At 36.9% G+C, this 20,701-nt stretch overlaps 1 protein-coding gene across 2 annotated transcripts in view; it reads right to left on the reverse strand.

The window, feature by feature from the left end:
• The window catches only part of FAM120A (family with sequence similarity 120A), a 159,615-nt gene that overhangs the window by 76,468 nt on the left and 62,446 nt on the right, over positions 1 to 20,701 (reverse strand). For both annotated transcript variants that reach the window (XM_045285150.1, XM_045284905.1), the window contains exons 6-7: positions 6,903 to 7,000; positions 6,363 to 6,646 (exon numbers count right to left, since the gene is read on the reverse strand). In XM_045285150.1, coding sequence (XP_045141085.1) covers positions 6,363 to 6,646; positions 6,903 to 7,000 — 382 coding nt within the window. The remainder of the gene's footprint in view (positions 1 to 6,362; positions 6,647 to 6,902; positions 7,001 to 20,701) is intronic.

Here is a 20,701-nt window from a genome sequence, read left to right on the forward strand (position 1 = left end):
AAAAAAAACAGTATGTCTCTCTTGCTCCACACATCTGACTCACCTAAGTTCGTGTGACTTCTTTTTGTTTCTGCACATGAAGAGGGACATGAAAGGACAGCAAAATTGAGGAAGTAGAAGTGAAGGGGGGGGAGGGGAGGCAGAAAGTACTGTCAGCCATGCAAACAGATGCATTTCAAAAAAAGAATGGAATTGCAGATGACAAATGTATTAAGTGTAATAGAAAGTACTTTGAAGATACAGTTGTTTTGTTAAAAAAACAACAGTTAAATACAAAGCTTTGTGGGGGGGAGGGGATAGGATTCTGTTTTGTTTGGAGGGGTATCCCTTGTATGATCAAGAACTGATGGTCATTTAATGAAGAAGTTCAAGCTGCACTAAGCGCATTATCAAAAAACTAGGCTCCAGGATTGATGGGATAGCAATGGAAAAGTTTTAACAAGCTAATGAAGCACTGGAAGCCCTCATTCACCTATGCCAAGAAATTTGGTAGACAGCTACCTGACCAATGGAAAGAAATCCATTATTTATACTCAATCCAAAAAAAGGTGATCCCACAGATTGTAGAAACTATCAAACAATATCATTAATATCACATGAAATAAAATTTTGCTAATGATCATTCAGCAAACAGTTGTAGCAGTACATTGACAAGAAGCTACCAGAAATTTAAGCCAAACTCAGGATGTTATGGAACAAGGGGAATCGTTTCAGATGTCAGGTGATCTTACCTGCAAGCAGAAAATACCAGAAAGATACTTACAAGTGTTAATAATTATTGACTATACAAAGGCACTGACTGTGTACACCATGGCAAACTATAGACAGCCTGGAGAAGGACGGGAATCTCAGAAAAACTACTGTGCTCATACAGAACTTTTTCACAGATGAAGGCAGTCTTAGAAACAGAACAACAGAATACCACGTATTTTAAAATCATGAGATATGTATCAGGGTTGTATCCTCTCCCAATATTTAATATGTATGCTGAGCAAATAATCAGAAAAACTCGACATCAGGATTTGAGGGAGGCTTATTTACAATCTGTGATATGCGATTGACACAATCTTGCTTCCTTAAAGTGAGAAGCCTTCAGTATGGATGTCAATTAAAAAAAATTTTTTTCACAACAGTACCAATAGGTAGCATCAGGATAAATGGAGAAAACATTGAAACTGTCAAGGATTTCACCCTCCTTGAATCCACCATCAACGTTCATAGACACAGTAATCAACAAATAAAAGGGCATACTGTATTGGACAAATCTGCTGCACAAGACTTGTTTAAAGTCTTGAAATGCAAGGACGTCATTTACAGACTATGGTAGGCCTAATCCACGCCATGGTACTTTCAATTGCCTCAGATGCATGTGAAAGTTGGACACTAAATAAGGAAGACAGAAGAGTTAAATACCAAGAGCGGTGAGAATTTGTGTCATGCACCTTGGACATGTTATCAGGAGAGATTATTCCTGGGGAAAGAGCACGAGGCTTGGTAAAGTAATAAGTCAATAAAAAAAGAGAAAGACCAAGACCCGTCAGGGGATGGACTGACACAGTGGCTCCAACAATGAGCTCAAATATAACAATTTTGAGGATGGACAGGATCAAACACGGAGTTTCATTCAGTTATACATAGGCTCCATGTGAATTGGAACTGGCTAGAAGACATCTAACAACAACAAAAGAGCTTATCTAGGGGGGCTTCCAAAAGTTCATGGGAAAATGCCATTATCTTTTCATTACATTTTTTGTGGATTTTTTTTATATTAACCTGTTCTTAGACGTTTGAATGCTAAATTACATTTTCACTTCTCTTTACAATTCAGGATTACACAGGGAGTAAATAAACATTTACACATGCTGCTCTGAAAACAGTGTGTACAATTTGGATGTTAAGAAATTTATAGTAATTGCACCTAAGAGGTAATTAGACATTAGATTACGTTTTTCAGAGGGCAGAAAAGGTATAATAACCTGCCTTAGGTAACTATGTAATGAAAGCTTACACTATGATTGCAAATTAAGTCTCTTCTATTTCTTATGTTAGAAATCAATGTAAGATTAACTGTTTCTAGTTGCCATCAAGTCAGTTCGGACTCCTAAGTGTAACAGAATGGAAAGCTGCCTGGCCCTGCGTCATCTTCATGACCATTGCTTCATGTGGGTCAACTGTTTTGATTATTGTGTCATTCGAACTCAAGGCTTCCTTCAGTTTCAGCTACCCTCTATCTTTATCACAATCAGTGCTCATGGAAGCAGCAGTGAGAGAACGAAAGACACATCACATTAGGTAAATCTGATGCATGAGACAAAAACGTTAACCAGAGGACTGAGATGCGCCTGACCCAAGCCATGGTATTTTCAATCACCTCTTATGCATGTAAAATTTGACAACAAATTAATAAGAAATACAGAGGAAGAATTGATGCATTTGAATTATGGTGCTGGCAAAAAATATTGAAATACCATGGACTGCTAAAAGGACAAACTGGTATGTCTTGGAAGAAGTAGAGCCAGAGTGCTCCTTAGAGGGAAGGGTGACTTTGTCTTCCCTATTTTGGACATGTTGTAGGGAAAGAGAGACCAGCCGTAGGAGAAGAGCACCATGCTTGGTAAAGTAGAAGGGCAGCTTCCCAGGGATATGGACTGACAGCATGGCCACAATGGGCTCAAACATAGGAACTATTGTGAAGATGGAACAAGACAGGGCAGTGTTTCGTTCTGTTGTGAATAAGGTTGCTATGGGTCCAAACGGACTCAACGGCAACTAACAACAGCTACTTTACCAAGCAGGTTGTCTTTTCTAGAAACTGGTCGTTCCTAGTGATGTATTTAAAGTAAGCAAGCTAAAATCCTGTAATCTCTACTTCTAAGAAGCACTCTGGTACTACTTCATCTAGGACAGATTTGTTCAGTCCGTAGTATACTCGATATAGCTCACCAATGCACAGTCTGAAGGTCATTATTCTTCTACCTTTTTTCCTAAAACTGCTTAAAGAACAACAGCAACAAAACCTATGACTTCGTTCAAACACAACTATCAAAACAAAGGGCTGTACAGAAGTCTTCTCTAGTTGATATGGCCAATGGAATCATTTGCTGGATTTCTTGACTGCTACTTCCTGGAACATTAATTGTCGACAGAACGCAATCATTTACAACTTCATTTATTTCTGCTACCATGAAACTGTTTATCAGTCCAGTTGTGAGAATTTTCATTTTCTTCACATTCAGGCGCAATCCATACTAGCAGTTATAGTCTTTAACCTTCTAACCTGTGGCATCTGCTTAAGTCTTCCTCTATGACAGATACCTCATTTGGCTTCATAGTTCAATGTCTTATTTGTTCAGCATACATACTGAATGAGAAAGAACACAATCCTGGGACTTTCCTTTTCTAATTTTAAACCACAATATCCCCTTGTTTGGTTCACACAATTGACTCTTGGTCACATATAAGTCATATACAGCACAATGAAATGCTATGGACTGTAATTTGTTATGATCCATAGTCAAAGCCATTGCATACTTGTTAAAACACAGGTAAAGATCTTTCTAGTTTTTTCTGCTTTCAGTCAAGATCCATCTGAAACCAGCAATGACATGCCTTCTTTCATATCCTCTTCTGAATCTGATTTTAATTCCTGGCGATTCCCTGTAAATATATAGGTACAGGTAATTTAAAATGATCTTCAGCGAACTTTTACTTGTGTGATATTAATGGTATTATGTTCAGTAACTTTTACCTTCTGTCAGGTTTACTTTTCTCTGAAGTATGTATAAACATGTGTTTTTTGCCCCTGTCATTTTGTTCAGGTACCTGGCCTTCCAGAATTCTTGACACTGCATCTGTTTATTGAAGTATCTTATTTGGTATTCCATCAATTCCTGGAGCCTTCTTTTTTTTTAAAAAAAGAAGCCAATAACTTCAGCATATGTTGAGACTTCTTCATTCAATGCCATCGGTTCTTAATCATATGCTATCTCCAGAAATGTTTCAATTTACAACAGTTCCTTTGGATAACAGTGACTGTATCACTATCATCTTCTGGAATTATTCAATTTCTACCCATAGAATCCTTCAATATTTCAATACCAGGCTAACTTTTTTCCTTCAGTTCCTTCAGTTTAGAAATGCCAATGCCAAACAACTTCCCTTTTGGTTTTTTAACTTTCAAACTCATCCTCAATGTCATAAAGTTGGTTCTAACACATAGGAACTGGACAGAGTAGAACTGCCCCTATGAGTTTCCAAAGTTGTAAATATTTCCAGGAGCAGAAAGATGAGGTTTTCCCTTGCAGTGCAGTGAATGGATTCATACTGCTGACCTTGTGGTTAGTAGCCCACTATGACACTAGAGCTCCTTACACAAGGATACAGGCTGCTTAAAATACTTCTTTACCAGAAGAATCTCAGCCTGCTCGAAGGTAGCTTTCTATGATCTTGGCGAAGCAAAAAGCAGTGTTTCAAGAAAGATCTTGATATTCTAAGTTGGAATTTTTTAGGAAATTGGCAAGTTTAGCAAAAGAGAAAATTGCGTTTCTTTCCTCTATAAGTCAAGATAATGTAAAAACAAAATATGTAACTTAACAAAACTGCTATTGTAGATAGGGGGAAAAAATCAGTTTGATAGAGATGAAGGTCAAAGGCACGAACTTAAATAGATTTTACCATTTGTGTTTTGACAGTCACACAAATCAATTATTTTTAAACATTTTCCCAGAAAAACAGTAGCCCAAGTAAACAGTTAAGTCTCAGAAACTCACAGGCGCAGTTCTATCCTGTCCTATAGGGTCACTATGAATCAGTAAAGACTTGATGGCAGTGAGTTTGGTTTGGTTTTGCCTTCTTTAATACTTTTATTGGGACACTTACATCTCTTATCACAATCCATACATTCCTCCAATGTGTCAAGCACATTTACACATATGCCGCCATCATCATTTTCAAAGCATTCTCTCCCCACTCGAGCCCCTGATGTCAGCGCCCCATTTCTTCCCCCTCCCTTCCCCGCCCACCCTCTCTCATGAAGCCTTGATAATTATTTTTTTCATATCTTACATCGTCCTCCGTCACCCCTCACCCACTTTTTCGTTATTTTTCCACCTGGGAGGGGGTTCTAGGTTGATCCTTGTGATTGATCCCCCTTTTCTCCCCCCACCATCCCCTAATCCTCCTGGTATCTCTACTCTCTTTGTTGGCCCTGAGGGGTTTATCTATCCTGGATTCCCTGTGTTCCAGGCTCTTATCTGCAGCAGTGTGCATGCTCTGGTCTAATCCAATTTGTAAGGAAGAATTGAGGTCATGATAGTGACGGGAAGGAAGCACAAAAGAGCTAGAGGAAAGTTATGTGTTTCAATGATGCTAGACTGCACCCTGACTGGCTCATCTCTTCCCTGTGACCTCTCTGTGAGGGGATATCCAATTGTCTACAGATGGGCACTGGGTCTCCACTCCATGCCCCCCCGCCCTTCCAATTCACCTTGGGTATGATTTTATTCTGGATGCCTGATATCTGATCCCATCGACACCTCATGATCACACAGGCTAGTGTACTTCTTCCATGTACTTTGTTGCTTTGTTGCTTCTGAGCTAGATGGCCCTTTGTTTATCTTCAAGCCATTAAGACCCCAGGTGCTCTATCTTTTGATAGTCAGGCATCATTAGCTTTCTTCACATTTGTTTATGCACCCATTTTGCCTTCAGCAATTGGGTAGGGAAGGTAAGCATCACAGAATGCCAGATTGTTAGAAGAGAGTGTTCTTGAGTTGAGGCCCAATGTCCATCTGCAACCTTAATTCTTAACATATAGTATGAGTGCATAGCTCTATTCCCCTCTCATTATATATATATTTTTATGTATACACACACACACACACACGTACATGCCTATATTTAGGTCTCTATAAATGTTCTTTGCCTCCTGGTTCTTTCCTCTATTTTTTTTTTTACTTCCTTTTTGTCCCACCATCATGTTCGGCCTTCATTAGTGAGTTTGGTTTTGTGTGTTTTTTCAGAAATTTTCTAAGCCATGGGACTAATATAATACAAAATTAAAATCCTAGAAACCTCAGTTTAATTATATACAACGTATACTTCCTCTCTCTTCAATGTCCAACTAGCTACAGTTCAAACACAAAATAATCATCATCAATTATCAGCAACAAATTGGGCCTTTAAGAAGAACATTCAGTCCAATAGGGTAGCCAGCTGAACACAGAATTCCTGCGGGCAAACTAAGAACTATAAAGTAAGTCAATGGCAGTCTCTCCTGCGGGCAAACTAAGAACTATAAAGTAAGTCAATGGCAGTCTCTCTCTCTCTCTCTCTCTAGAAGATTTCAGCTATGTCCTACTCACTTCATAGTGCCTCCATTGCCTTCATCATTATCTGAGGATGATGATGTTGATGAACCAGGAAAGTAAGTAGAATCCACATGGTTAGGACTGACACTTTGAGCTGGATTTATTGGAGAGGATCGTTCATACAATGGAGTATGTTTCCCTTCATGAGGAATGTTACTATAGTTGTTCTGCTCAGCCAAATTCTTTCCACTTGTTTCCAAAGTGAGAGCCGGCTCAGAGAGGCTATATGGGTATGGACCCTGACCCGGAGCACCAGCTGGGCTTGGCATCTGTGGGGCCTAAAACAAAAATGGTACATATCATGCTCATAAAGAGAAACAAATGCCTACAGAACCCATATTTTGCTAATATTTTCTTTACTTTGTCTATTGTTAATTTAACAACTATTTGCATCTATTCACCTTTCCATGCAATTGTTGTTTTAGTATTAAAAACTTTTAACATTAAAATTTAACACAAATGTAACTTTAAAGGCCAACTGTCCTCTACCAGATGCACTGCTAACTGATGGCCACAGAATAGAAATCCCCTTACCATAGGCTTTGCTTGTAGAGAGGTCTGTGGAATGTTGAGCATCTGAGGGGGAACATATGGTGGCACTATCCCAGGCATTCCAAATTGATTTGGTCTGGCTGCTCTCCATCAATATGGAAAAAAAAATGAGAAAGCAAATGTAAACACAAGGACACTCACCACAGTGCACACCTAATGGGTAGGATATTTCCCCATTTGCCTCAAACTTAGTCATATATCAACATGACCATTGTTTCCATTTCTTAGAAATATTTAGAAATTGATATTTAACATTTTTAAAAACACTTAATTTTATTATATCAGTTTGCTTATACCAAGGCCAAAATTTTAACTTTTAAGAATTTTCTATTAACCTTTGTTATTATTTTTGCTTTTGCTCATTTCCTTTAACTCTTCATTTTTCCCTTCTCTCTATAACTTCAGAATTCACAGGAATTCTCTGTAGTTCAGTCTCTAGTAATTTTACTGTTGTTCCCTTGTTGCTTCTTCTAACCAGAAATCAAATAAAACTAGAAGCCCTGGTAATGCTGTAGAGGCATTATGGGAAGAAAATCATGATAGAACACTTTCCCTTAAATTTGTCAAACAACAGAATTTCTCTAAATAAAGCAATGTGTAACTAAAATTAGGCCCTAGCTAACTAGCAAGTTTTTAAACGTAAAGTATGGTAGTTGTTGTCTACACTTTTGTTTTATAAAAATTTAGGCTGCATATTTCACCATGCATTCCATGATCAGCAACTCGTGGTTTTTATGTTCTTTTAAAACATTATTTCCTAAAACTGTTCAGATTTACACTGGCACTCACTATTTATTATTTTCATGCCAACTTGCAATAGTAGAGACTTTTCTTTGAGAGCAGCAAGGAAAAAGTCATGTAAAAATGAACACCCTCGGGGCAAGAGACCAGCTGCTGGCCACCTGGGTCTCCATGACTACACAAACACTGAGGACCAAGGCACAGTCCCCAAAAGGCTACAGTGAAACTACAAATAAGAGCCCTCAGATGATGGAGTGTTTCTTTCTACCCAGATGATCTTTAAGCTAAAATCTCTTGGAAGATCCTATCTCCAAGTGCTTTCAGGTCTCAACCTCTAAAATGTCACAGGTCTTAGATCCTGGTGATTACTAAGAAAAAAAATCATGGCACTACTTCTACTTTTATTCTACACACAAATAATACAGTTCAAGTAGACAAGACTGTTAAAATTGGAATATGTGTATACAAGGGCACACACAGTGTACATGCACAAAGGAGTCAGTCTTGATTAAACAATATCTCTACTGTATCTGACCGTCTGAGAGTGAGAGTTAAGATCCTGTTTTTAAGGTCTCATTTTCAGATGATTTTTAATACAATCAAATTGTGAATCAAATAATATGAAATCTGCTGAGATCTAGTACTTTAACATAAATCACTGTAAAAACCTAGTGTAAAGTCTCCTCTCTGACCTCCCCCATACCTAACTGCTGAATAATAAAAATGAAAAGCAGCAACAATTCAAATGAAGGTTAAGTATTTTTGTTGCATCGTATTTTTGGTCATCATGTGCTAAAGATTTCATGAAAAGCACAAACTTAAAAAAATTATCATTTGAAACCAAAGATTTTGAAGAAATATTTTCTAAAATCATAATGGCCTAAAATATCTTTGCAAGTAACACTATTTCTTATTCTGTCACAACTCTGTTTAAGCAGTGAATCAATTTACATACACTTCTTTTAAGGCTACAGAAATACATTTTAACTAAGGTATACCTCTGTGGACTACAGACTATCTTCTAAAAACACTCTTGTTCTTAACACTAAGTGCCTTCGGTAAGAAAGGGCCTCACTCAGAATAGCCTCTGCTCCACCAGTTTCTCATGCTCTCCTTTCATAGTTACTGAAAGGAAGGGTGAAGCTTTTGTTAGACTAGGATGTAAGATGGAGAGAAAGACAGGAGAGTTGATGTAAAATAAAGTCTCATTACTATATGAAAAGTATTTCTATAATTTCAAAGTGGTCTTTTAAATTAAGTACTAAGACTTTTTGAAGAGTAAAGAAACACTTCCTGTTGTCCTTACTAAACCAAAACCAAACTCACTGGACTCAACAGCACTGGAGGACAGGATGGACCCACTCCTTTGTATTTCAAAGACTACATCTTTATAGGAACAGAAAGACTCATCTCTCCCCTGTGGAGTAGCTAGTAGGTCTGAACTGCAGACCTTGAGGCTAGCAGCCCAATGCTTCAACCATTGTACCACCAGGGCACATTTAACTGACCTTTACCTTAGTAAACAAAACCTATAGAGTTACGTACTTTTCTGGAAATGCATTATGCCTGCATCAAGTTGCCCATCTTTTATCCTCAATTAAAATACAGACGGTATTAAATTAGAAATTCTACTTAAAACAACAGTCGGGCTTACTTACCCCAGTCCCCAGCCCTGGTCCAACATAACAAATAAAACCCATAACTAAGCATATTACTGCCTATATGTTACACTAACACAGATTCTATCATGCAGATGAGATACATGATTTTTTAATTATTATATGGAAAACCGCTTTGAAAACCATCACTAGTTCTTGTTCTATTAAAACAAAACACACCAAGGCAAAAATCTACAACTATTTTAAACATTTTCACATGAACAAGCTTACTAAATATCAGTATCATCTAAAAATTAAGGAACAAAGTTGTATAAAGGGAAATTTCATGTAATTTGTTTCTATTAATCTAGACAAATAGCTTCAAAAAGGCAGGGAATGGGCAGGGTAGATAGTAGGAACAAATAGTAGCCTAGTTTGGCTAAATAGGACTAGGAGAGGAGAGGCAATAATCGATGAGGTAAGTTGAGGCCAAATGGTTAAGGTCATGGACAAGAGTCAGCCCACAGGCTTCTGAGTAATGAAGACTTAAGTTGTACATATGCTTTTAGAGGACTAAATTTTGTAGGGGGAAAAAATAGCAAAAACTTCTGTTGAATGCTGACTCCTACAGGCTAGTAACTGTGGAGGAGAAGATGCCAGCTTAGCCTGCTCTGAAAACAACTGAAACTGGTTAGCACAAAGAGGACAAAAGAACACAAAAAGATCATAAAAATACAAATAGGCATATTCTGTGTGACTCCTGAGAGACTTATAAACTATGAAAAAAACATTAAACAAAGGAAGCATATTCCATGCCAATATGAAGAACTCTCTAAGAAGTGGAAGGGTTCAACACCAAAAAAGTGTAGCTTAATTGCTTGTTAGGTTAGGGTAGTACACTGTGAAAGAATCCCAGGTTAGCCAATTTTTTTCATTTCCTAATTCTTGAATTTTGAAGAATAAGAGTTTGGTTAATAAGAGATTTTCAAAAATTTATACAAATCTATTCAGTTCTTGAATTCACTTAATCAGCATTCTTGTCATAGAGGATAAGGAAAGGCTATTTCGGTTTACAGAGACTGAAGAGAGCTCAAGATAACAGAAAAAGAGCTTAAAGCTTACTTAGCCACTTTGACTGGTTTCTAATTCTAGGATAAAAGTGGATAAAATTACTTTCTGAGGATTTTAGAAAAGTACAACATAAATGTATTTAAGAGGCCTTTATGGTGCAGTACCAATAAACAAAACTGATCTTCCTCTGTTATGACCCAATGCACTCTACAAACCCTTTAACAAATATAAAGTAGGCTCATCCTCCAAAGACATAGCAGTCTATTAAGCCTGATAAAAGCTGAACGGAGTTATTTTCAGTTTTCCAATATAATCAATTTTGAGATTTCTTTAAAGCTATAAGCCCCCCCCCCCGAAAAAAGTCACAAATGAGTAAAAAAAAAAAAATACAGTAATAAAGATTGAGAAGAAGTTAGACTAAGATCAAGATAATCATATTATGGACTTAGGACTTCAGAACCCAAGGAAGACAAAAAATAAAATAAATAAATGCACTTTCTATTCCACATTAATAACATCTTAGCTTTCTCCTGGGGAGTTTGACACCAATACTGTCGTCATGAACTTTAAAAGGATAAAAGTTAAAAAAGATAAATATGGATACGGCTCCAAAAAAAGCAAGAGCAGAATATTCATTCAATTGTAACTGTTTATGGGACTAGAAAGCCTCACCTTTCTCCCAAGCAGAGAATACCATATGGTATTTAATTTTAAAAATCAGAGCAATATCGATTATTGCCATAAAAATACAAAACCAAATAACAAACTCACTGTTGAGTTTGGTTGCCGGTTCTGACTCATAGCAACCACATAAGCAAGGGTACATATTGAATGACCTCTTTGAGTTTCTGAGACTAAATATTTATGGAAGGAGAATGCCTCATCTTTCTCCTGTGGAGCAACTAGTTTATTTGAATAGCTGACCTTGACCTAAAGTTTATCACAATAAACAATCTTAAGTAAAAACTTGGAAAAAGTGAGGTTGCTTAACAAATGTACAAGAACACTAAGATTGAATATTACATAATTGTAAAATAACTTTATACTAAATTTAAATTCTAAAGTTAAAAAGTTTTAATTAGCATAGCAATAAAATAGCAATAAATACTTTGTGACGATAGTGAAATGACATTTTAAGAAGAGATTAGAACAAAAAGTTGGAAGTATTCTAGATTGGCTGCCATGGAGTCGATGATGACCCAAAGTAACCCTATAGAACTGGGTGGAACTGTCTGCCCATGAGATCTCAAGACTACTTGTTTATAGGAGTAGAAAGTTCTATCTTTCTCCCATTGAGCAACTAGTAGTTTCCATTACGCCACGGCTCCCTTAGATGATAATAAAACAGGTGTAATTAAAGATAGTATATTCACAATAGAATACTAAATATTCCAAAAAACATCCGGCAAACGCTAATGAAATGGCATGGAAAAATTAAGGTCTATTTTTAAGAAGGAAAAAAAGAGAATGGTATCAAATAGTTTGTCTCATCTCATTGTTTACCAAACAATATACTGTGGTTCACATTTAGAAGGGAAAGTCTCTTTCGTAACAAATGTACAAACATGCACATATGAGTATGTTAAGTGCTTGCCAGTTTAGAGTTAAGAGGTATTTCTATCTCCTTGCTTCTATGATCTCTGAAGTGAGATAATTGAAAAATTAGTTAATAACCATTCACAGACCACTTTTAACTGATATTCTTTGGCCAGTTCAGTTGCCACCTATCTTAGCCTGGGTTGCAGTGCAAGCACTGATAAATTCTTTTATATTTACTATTTTTTTCTCCCTAGACTACATGTAGATTGTTGTTAGGTGCCATCAAGTCAGTTCTGGCCCATAGCAACCTTATGCACAACGAAACTAAACACTGCCCTGTCCTGCGCCCTCCTCACAATAGTCCTATGCTTGAGCCCATTGTAGTCATCTTGTCAATCTATCTTGTCATTGGCCTACTTAACATCTCCACCTGAGTCCTACAAGTGCCTCTAACAAGCCTCCTTCAGTAGTCTCTCATCTCTAGTAGCACCATCATCTAAGCTGTTCAAGTAAAAATTCTGTCTTTGCTCAGCTCTTTCTTTTTACTCAGCTTCCATAGCTAGTATAACACACACACACACACACCCGCCACCCGCCCCGCCCTTATTTCTCAAAGATGTCGATTTACTGAGACTTTCACCTGTCTACTGCTAGGAGTCTTGTCCTAGACCTTGCCTACACTACCACAACAAATTCCTATCTCATTTCTTTGCATATTTCTTATTCACTTAAACACATTCTGCCTAGTGTAGCTAGAGTAAGCAAACACAAATTTAAAATCCAAAGCAATGTATGACTACTCCACTGGCAGCTAGATCTCAAATCTCTCCTGAGTATAAGACTTTGACATGAAATACACTACTAAAAGTCTACTTAACCTTAGAATTCCATGGAAATCAGAAAAATCAACCACTGATATAATAAATACTTAATCTGATTAGTCCCAGAGCTTCAGGTTAGCATACCGTTTCAGCTTCGTACATGATTCCTTTTCTAACATTTATTGGTCTTTGTCTTCTCTATTTGTCTATGGGTGTGGAGTTTTAAAATATACACACTATGCCTACAGTTGCGGAGCTTTCTTTATTTGTGATGTTTTTAAAAAATACACTGAGATTAGCATGCCTGCTATTGTTATGTGCCATCCATTCAGTTCCAACTCACACCAACCCCACATACAACAGAACGAACACCACTGAGTCTTGTGCCATCCTCACCATTGCGCACAAAAATTTGAGCCCACTGTGTCAATCCATCTCATTAAGGGCCTTCCTCTTTTTTGCTGTCCTTTACAGAACATAATACCTTTTACAGGGACTGGTCTCTCCTGGTAACAGACTAAATTTACAGGCCTGAGAGTGGGATCCTAGCATCCGTATTTCTTGGTTTTAGTTCCAGCAATGAATTTTAAGTACAATTAGATTTAAGAACTACTGGTTCAACTGCAGAACCAAACATTTCGAGAAATAAATGTCATCATCTATCATTTTTATTACATTTAAATTGGCAGTTCTATGGTAAGATTGTGCAGGCTTTAAGAGCTAAGACTTTTAAAGGCCAAAATTGTAATCATCTCTACATACCCAGTTCTTAGTACAATGTTGCTACAATAATAAATGTTGGATACTTATTAAGGAGTAAACCCAACATCAACTATACTTGGTTTTAAAATTCTATCCAAGAGTAGATACTTTCTAGGAGGCCATAAAGAAAAGATAGCATGGACTGCAATATATTCTTGGGTCAGTCACCCTTTTAAAATACCACATATATTTCCAAGTCACTCCTTATATCACTGCTTGAGCAATTGAACAGAAAGCGCATACATATAAATTTGACATCACCAAATAATTTTATATGGGAATATAATGTTTTCTCCTAAACACTACAAAAGATAAAAAGTCATAGAAAGAAAGCCATAACCCTCAAGAGCAATGGTTCCCAAAGTAGTGGTTCCTAACTGGTGCTAGGCTGGTCTAAATGTGAATGAATTAACAGGAAAATAGTTTTTTTTAAATGTAGATTCCTGAGGTCCAGTTAAGGTCTTGACAGTGTTAAAACCTCAAATGCTAGGCAGGTTTAGAAACCTGTGGTTAGAGTAAACTTATACCATTTTTAGTACAAACAGTTATAATCTAAGTTTCTTGTGTGGTTCTTCAAAGCTCTCTATATACTCCAGTTTATAAAATGATTAATACAGACAAGTTCTAATGAAGAAGTTAGTTATGTTCCTAAACTGGCTGTTTGAAAGTCTAAATATTATTTTTCCATAAAATATTAACTATAGGATATATAATAAAACAGAAATCCACCTATGATCTAACTACGATTTATAAAAATACTTGTAAGATTCGTGCAGTAAACGGCACAGAGGTGGACCTATCTGACCTCCTGTGGCTTCGTTACTGCCACAAGCCAAGAGTCAAAAATACCTCCACACTTTATTCTTCGTTACCTATTCTGACACCAACCTTCCTCCCACACTACTCTAGTCTGCTTCCATAGGATTAATATGCTAGGTTTGATAACTCATTGCAATGACCACAAAGAATTCACAGACAATGCTCACAAATAAAGGAGTTTATTAGAGAAGTCAATGGTTTACCACAAAAGAGAATCAGCAAACAGTAATGACATGTACAGACATTGGTCACCTCAGTCAGCAGCCAAACCTGCCTCCCTCTCCCTCTCTCCAGTCTCTCAGCCACATATTAGAAACGTTTTTCTTCTACCAAATGGGCCCTTGGCCTTTGCCTCCATGGGCCAAGAAGGCAGCCTGTCTGTCACTCTGACCCATAGTTCCATAGCTTCAGGCTAGATAAGAAGGTATCCCAGTCTCAGGGCTGCTCTTCTGCATCTCCATGCCAAAGTCTCCGATGCATATCCTCTTGGGGCCTCCCACATATCAGACAGAGATCTTGAACATGGTACTTGAGATTCTCCCTCTGCCTCTGCTTCAAAATGGCTTATCCTTAGAGACAGAGGGGTGGTAATGAAAACTGACCAATCCTCTCACTCAGTGCTGCAAACACCGTATTTGCTCAGTCCCAGCTTATCATTTGCTGTGAATTAGAAAAACTTGGGTAGAAGAGCTATATTATGATACATACTTGGTCAGTTGACTTCCCTCTTGACCCAACCTGAATTTGCTCTAGGCTTAAGTATTTCTTGCCTATTCCATGGCAGAAATTGCATCTCTGGCCTTTTTAAATATTGATGGTGGGCTTTTATTTGTATTTTTACCTTTATATTATTATTATTTTCTTCATGCCACTTTGTTTTGTGTATGTTTCTTATTGCTTCTGTTGGGTTTTCCCACTTTGTGAAGCACAGGGGTAGAAGCATAGACAATAAGGCAATGGGGTATCAGGGACGTGGAAGGGTGGTGGGGAGGGTTAGGGGATTTGAGGAAAAAACAACGACTGCAGGAGGTGGGAAGGAGCACAAGAACTGATGGTGATGATGTATATACAACTCTTTTTTAAAGCAATTTAACCATGGAAGTGTATGATATGTGAATACTGAAAACTACTAAAAGAAAGAAACCAAACTTAACCAGCGGTTACCATGAGTGAAGGAGAAAGAGCTGTTCCTTAGGGGACATTGAGTTTATGTTAATGGTGGTGGGATAACTTGGAAAAGGACATCAATACTGGCTGTTTAACACAAAGAGCACAGTCATTGCCACTGAATTATACTTGTAGAAGTTGTGGAATTGGAGAATGTTTTGTTGTGTATATTTTTGCCACAATTGGAATGGGGAAATTACATGAATACATAAGGAATAAACTGCTCTAGAATTGAATGTGGTTATAATTGTACAACTCTTCTTGATATAACTGAATTAATGACATGTGGGTAAAGTGCTAATAAAACTGTTTTTAAAAGAGCTACATTCAGAAATTTAACTCCACTACAGTTCTAAGTTGGGAGGCCAAGAAAACAGCTCCCTAATTCTGCATTTTCTGGCCCCCTACAATTTTATTTTAGTTATCACCATCAGTTGATCTTCACAAGTATAACCTGAGTAGTATGTATATGTAAAAATCAATAATAGCTAATAATAGAAAAAAATATTTTGTTTTTTGACCCTTGGAGCAGAATTTTTCAAAATTCTGCATGTGTTAAACATTTAATTATAAAGAAAAAATGGTTTTTAGAGGAATCCATTCATGCTGGTTCTAAATTATTTATGTAGCTTTAAATAATGTCTTTCTCAAACTCCCTTCAGGCTCCTCTCCAGCCATTTCAGGTTACACAACAACAACATACATGTGCCCCAAACTTCCAGCCTGTGTGTGCTTTGGTTAGTGTCACTGTCACACAATACAGATTTCTGTGATTTTTTTAGAAAGATATATGCAATATCGCTCTAAATAGACAAGTTCTTTACCAATTGCATTCCTGCTCACCATGAACATTAAGTAATGAAAGCAAAAACGAAACTGAGGCTCAACTTCATCTATATAAAATCACTCACTTCACAGGGTTGTCTGGTAATTCACAAAAGCATGAAAACATTTAAGACACTTAGATTTTTGGTTACAATTAAAAACTCGTCTTGCCTCTCAACACATCACCAAAATTGTTATCAGCTCCAGATCCAGGTCAAAATTGAAGTCAAGTGTTTTTTCTCCATACACTTACAGTCCTGTTTTTACACCTTTTGAATAAATGTATAGTTCAAATTATAATTTAAACTATTTAAACTATAATTGTCACAAAGATGCCTAAGTGATTATTAGAAGGAGAGCACAGACACAAACCTACTGAGTACTACTTTCTAGTGAACTACTTTTCAGGCTGAATATTTATTTCAATTACTTAGTCATTCACTGTTTACCCACCCTTCCTACCAAATTAGCTAACGTGCCATTGAAGCAGGGGACTCTCGTGGGGCAGTGGTTAAGCACTCAGCTGTGCTAACCGTTTTACATCCATAAAGGAAAGATGTGACACACTAATTCCATAAAGATGTATAGCTTCTGAAGCACCGCAGAGCTTGCTATGAATTGAAATTTACTCAAAATCAATGAATATTTTGAATCATTAGCAATATAACTTAATGGATTTTACATTTACCTGTTAATTTCATATAACTATCTCATTTTAATGAAGAGAACACTTGAAGCCAATAGGTGATAGAAGTGAGATTTGAGCATACTGACTTAAAAATTCATGCTGTTAACTATCTCAACAAGAATTTATCGCCCATCTCCTATGTGCAAAGTAAAAGCCTAGGCCCTGTCATAGTTCACTTGTTTATTTATTTGTTTGTTTGTTTAATGTGCTGCATCCTGCTTTATTTCTACCGGTGACTTCCTGTTATCTTTTTTTTTAACTCATTTTACTGGGGGTTCGTACAACTCTTATCACACTCCATGCATACATCCATTGTGTCAAGCACATTTGTACATTTGTTGCCATCATCATTCTCAAAACTTTGCTTTCTGCTTGAGCCCTTGGTATCAGCTAATTTTCCCCCTCCCTCCCTGCTCCCCCTCCCCTCACGAACCCTTGATAATGTATGAATTATTATTTTGTCATATCCTACACTGTCCGACGTCTCCCTTCACCCTCTAATCATTTTATTCTCCTGATTTTTAAATTTTTAGTGAATTCATCCACTAAAATGTTTCCACTGGGGATACCAGAGTAAAGGAACCAAGATCCTCACATGCTTCTGATCAATTCCACTTCCCCCACATAAATGAGCAGAGACTTGAATGGGAACTTGGCTGGGAGGTTGCACAGGCCCCTGAGCCTGGGATTGGGAGGGCACACATCTTGCTCACTGCACATCTGCCAGACTGGGGAGCCATGTGTCTACAAGGAACTGTGTCCGGGCCTCTGGAAGGTGTGGATTGTGGAAGTTTCCCAGAGTATCAGGACTTACTGACTCCGACTGAGAAAGTACAAAATCAAGAGGGCATGTATTACAGGAGACAGTCGGCTCAGGAGTGGGTGAACTTTACTCCTCGGTCCCAGGACTCAAAGTACTAACACTGCCTGCCCACAAGACTATGCCTATATAGTAATTGGGCTCAACAGGTACAAACCCTGCAGGTGTTTTTGATGCACGCTATTCTAATTAGTTACTTTGCTCCTTTTTCACAACTTAGTTTGATCAACAATTGCCAAGTACCGCCTGGAAACTTGGGGCCAGCCTCAGAACCAGATTTTAATGGGCCCCATATTTGTCAACTTCAGACCCAGTGGAGACTAGGCTGGTGTGGAATCGCCTGGCTACCTTGACTATCCATGTTCAACAATCGACAGCAGGTGTGTAGGGATAACTGCATTCAGAGTCAGAGATAAAAAACAAATTAACTGACAACAACATTCTATCTTGGAAGCATCAGTCGATCTCCATGCATTTGCAGAAACAGGAGAAAAGAGCAAAAGTAACTATACCACACTCAGATGTGGATCCAGAAGAGGTCCTGGAGGAGAGGTCCACCAATCCTCCAAAGATGGAGATACAGCAATGGTCTATAGTTACTTTAAGCCACTGCAGGAAAAATTAAATAGACATAGAGCAGAAACACATGCCATAATTCCAGAACTCAGATGTGCCTTCAAAGACCATGCTGACAAAATGAATAAAAAATTAGAAATAATACTTAACTTCAAACAGAAATACGTAAGGCCGGAAAATAATGTGAGAGAGCTAAAAAGCATGATACAAATATTGGAATCAAGAATCCGTTATATTGAAGATGAATCTCTCCAGAACAAAATATATGAAGACTGGGTTATAAAATCAACCCAAAAAAAAAAAAACTAAACTAAACATAATCTAAGAATACTATGGGACACCATAAAAAACAACATGTGCCTGATAAATATCCCAGAATAGAAAGAAATAATAAACTACTGAGAAAGTGATCAATGACATATTAAGGGAAAACTTCCCTAACATCATGTCAGAACATAAAATAACTATGCGGGAAGTCAATAGGACATCAAAACGGGATTGACCATAAAAGGAAACTGCTTTGAAATATAAATCAAACTTTCTAATATTAAAGAAAAGGTAACAATCTTGAGAGCTGCATAGCAAAAAAGAAAAATTACATAAAAGTACACATCATCAGGATAAGTTAAGATTTTTTTGCTGAAACCATCAGGCAAGAAAGCGTCGAAATGATATATTCAAATACTGAAAGAAAAAAATGTCAGCCAAGAATCCTATATCCAGCAAAATAATCCCTTAAATGGGGGAGAACTAAAACCCTTTACAGTCAATGAAAAGCTAATGGAACTTATTAAGAAACACATCTAACTTTACAAAAAAATAGTAAAAGGAAATCTATGGACAGAAAATCTTTAACAGACAGCAATCTAAAGCATTATAAATTATTATGAAAAAAACATTCTACAGCAGTACTGTTAAGTGTAACAGAACTAAATAAAACAAGGAATCGTAGAAAATATTCTATGAAGTCAAAAATAAAAAAATAAATACATAAGACCAGAGGAAACTGATCAACAATAAATACTTGAACAGAGAAGATACCAACCTGTTCAACAAACCTGTACAAAAAAAAACCACTTTGAAATTAGAAAGAAAACCACAAAAGCAAACAACGTACAAAGAAAAAAATTAAAACTTCACCAAAACAAACAGGATGAAAACTACGTAAGATAAAACACAAAAAAGAAAATAACAAGAAACCCACCAAAAAAAAAACAGGAATACAACATGAAAAATCACCATGAAAACTAAAACCAGTAACACCATAAAAAATGTTTAACAATATGACATTAATGAAACCAAATTTATCAAAAAGAACACTGAAGGTAAGTGGACTGAATTCATCAGTTAAAAGACAAAGATGAATACACTGGATTTTAAAAACTGCACCTTTAATAACCTGATTATAAGGAATGAACCTTAGCTATAATGATAAATAAACTAAAAAAAAAATCAAAGGATGGAAAAAATAAATCAAGTTAACAGCAGCTAATAGAAAGCTGAAGTAACAATATTAAATTTCAGACAAAACAGAAATCAAAAGTAATGATATAACATGAGACAAAGAAAGTCACTATCTAATTATGAAAGCTTCAATTGAACAAGAAATGATAACCATAACACACACACCAAGTGAAAGGCCATCAAAATACATTAAAAGTCCTTACAGAAATGAAGAGAAAAATATAGATCATACACAATAACAGACTTCAATATTTCGCTTTCAACTAATTATCAATCAACTAGAAAGAAAATCAACCAAGATGCAAAATTATTAAATAATACAATCAATTTGACCTAAAAGACCAGGTGGTACCCAAAAAAAACCCAATGCTCATTGGTTTGTTTGTTTGTTTTTTTATGTGAGGGGGATAATACATTGAGTTCTTCCACCAGGTCAGGCTGTTAATCGCACTTTCTCTTTAGAAGGTCAGAAGATTGTTTAACAGTGTGCAACAAGAGGCCTGATTTGTGGCAGATGGGGGTCTGGTTGTACCAACAAGACAATGCACCTGGCTAACGCAGCCATCTCAGTGCACTAGTTTTGGGCAAAAAATATCATGCTTCTCTTGCCCCACATACATTACTCACCCGACCTTGCTCCATGCAACTTCTTTTGGTTTCTCAAATGATGAGGGACCGGATGATGTGGTGAAGAAAAAAATGAGGGAGGTGCTGCTAGCCACCCAAACAGATGAGTATGAAAAATGTTTCCAAGTATAGAATCACAGATTTGACAAATGCATTAAGTGTAATGGAGAGTACTTTGAAGGTGATAAGGTTGTTTTGTAAAAAACTTAAATACATAGCTTTAGGGGTAAATTCCAGGGTGTTTCAATCAACGAAAATTAATT

The sequence above is a fragment of the Echinops telfairi genome, unplaced genomic scaffold (assembly GCF_000313985.2).
Source record: "Echinops telfairi isolate 266 unplaced genomic scaffold, ASM31398v2 ScPeMD7_1;HRSCAF=3_0, whole genome shotgun sequence".
NCBI lineage: Eukaryota > Metazoa > Chordata > Mammalia > Afrosoricida > Tenrecidae > Echinops > Echinops telfairi.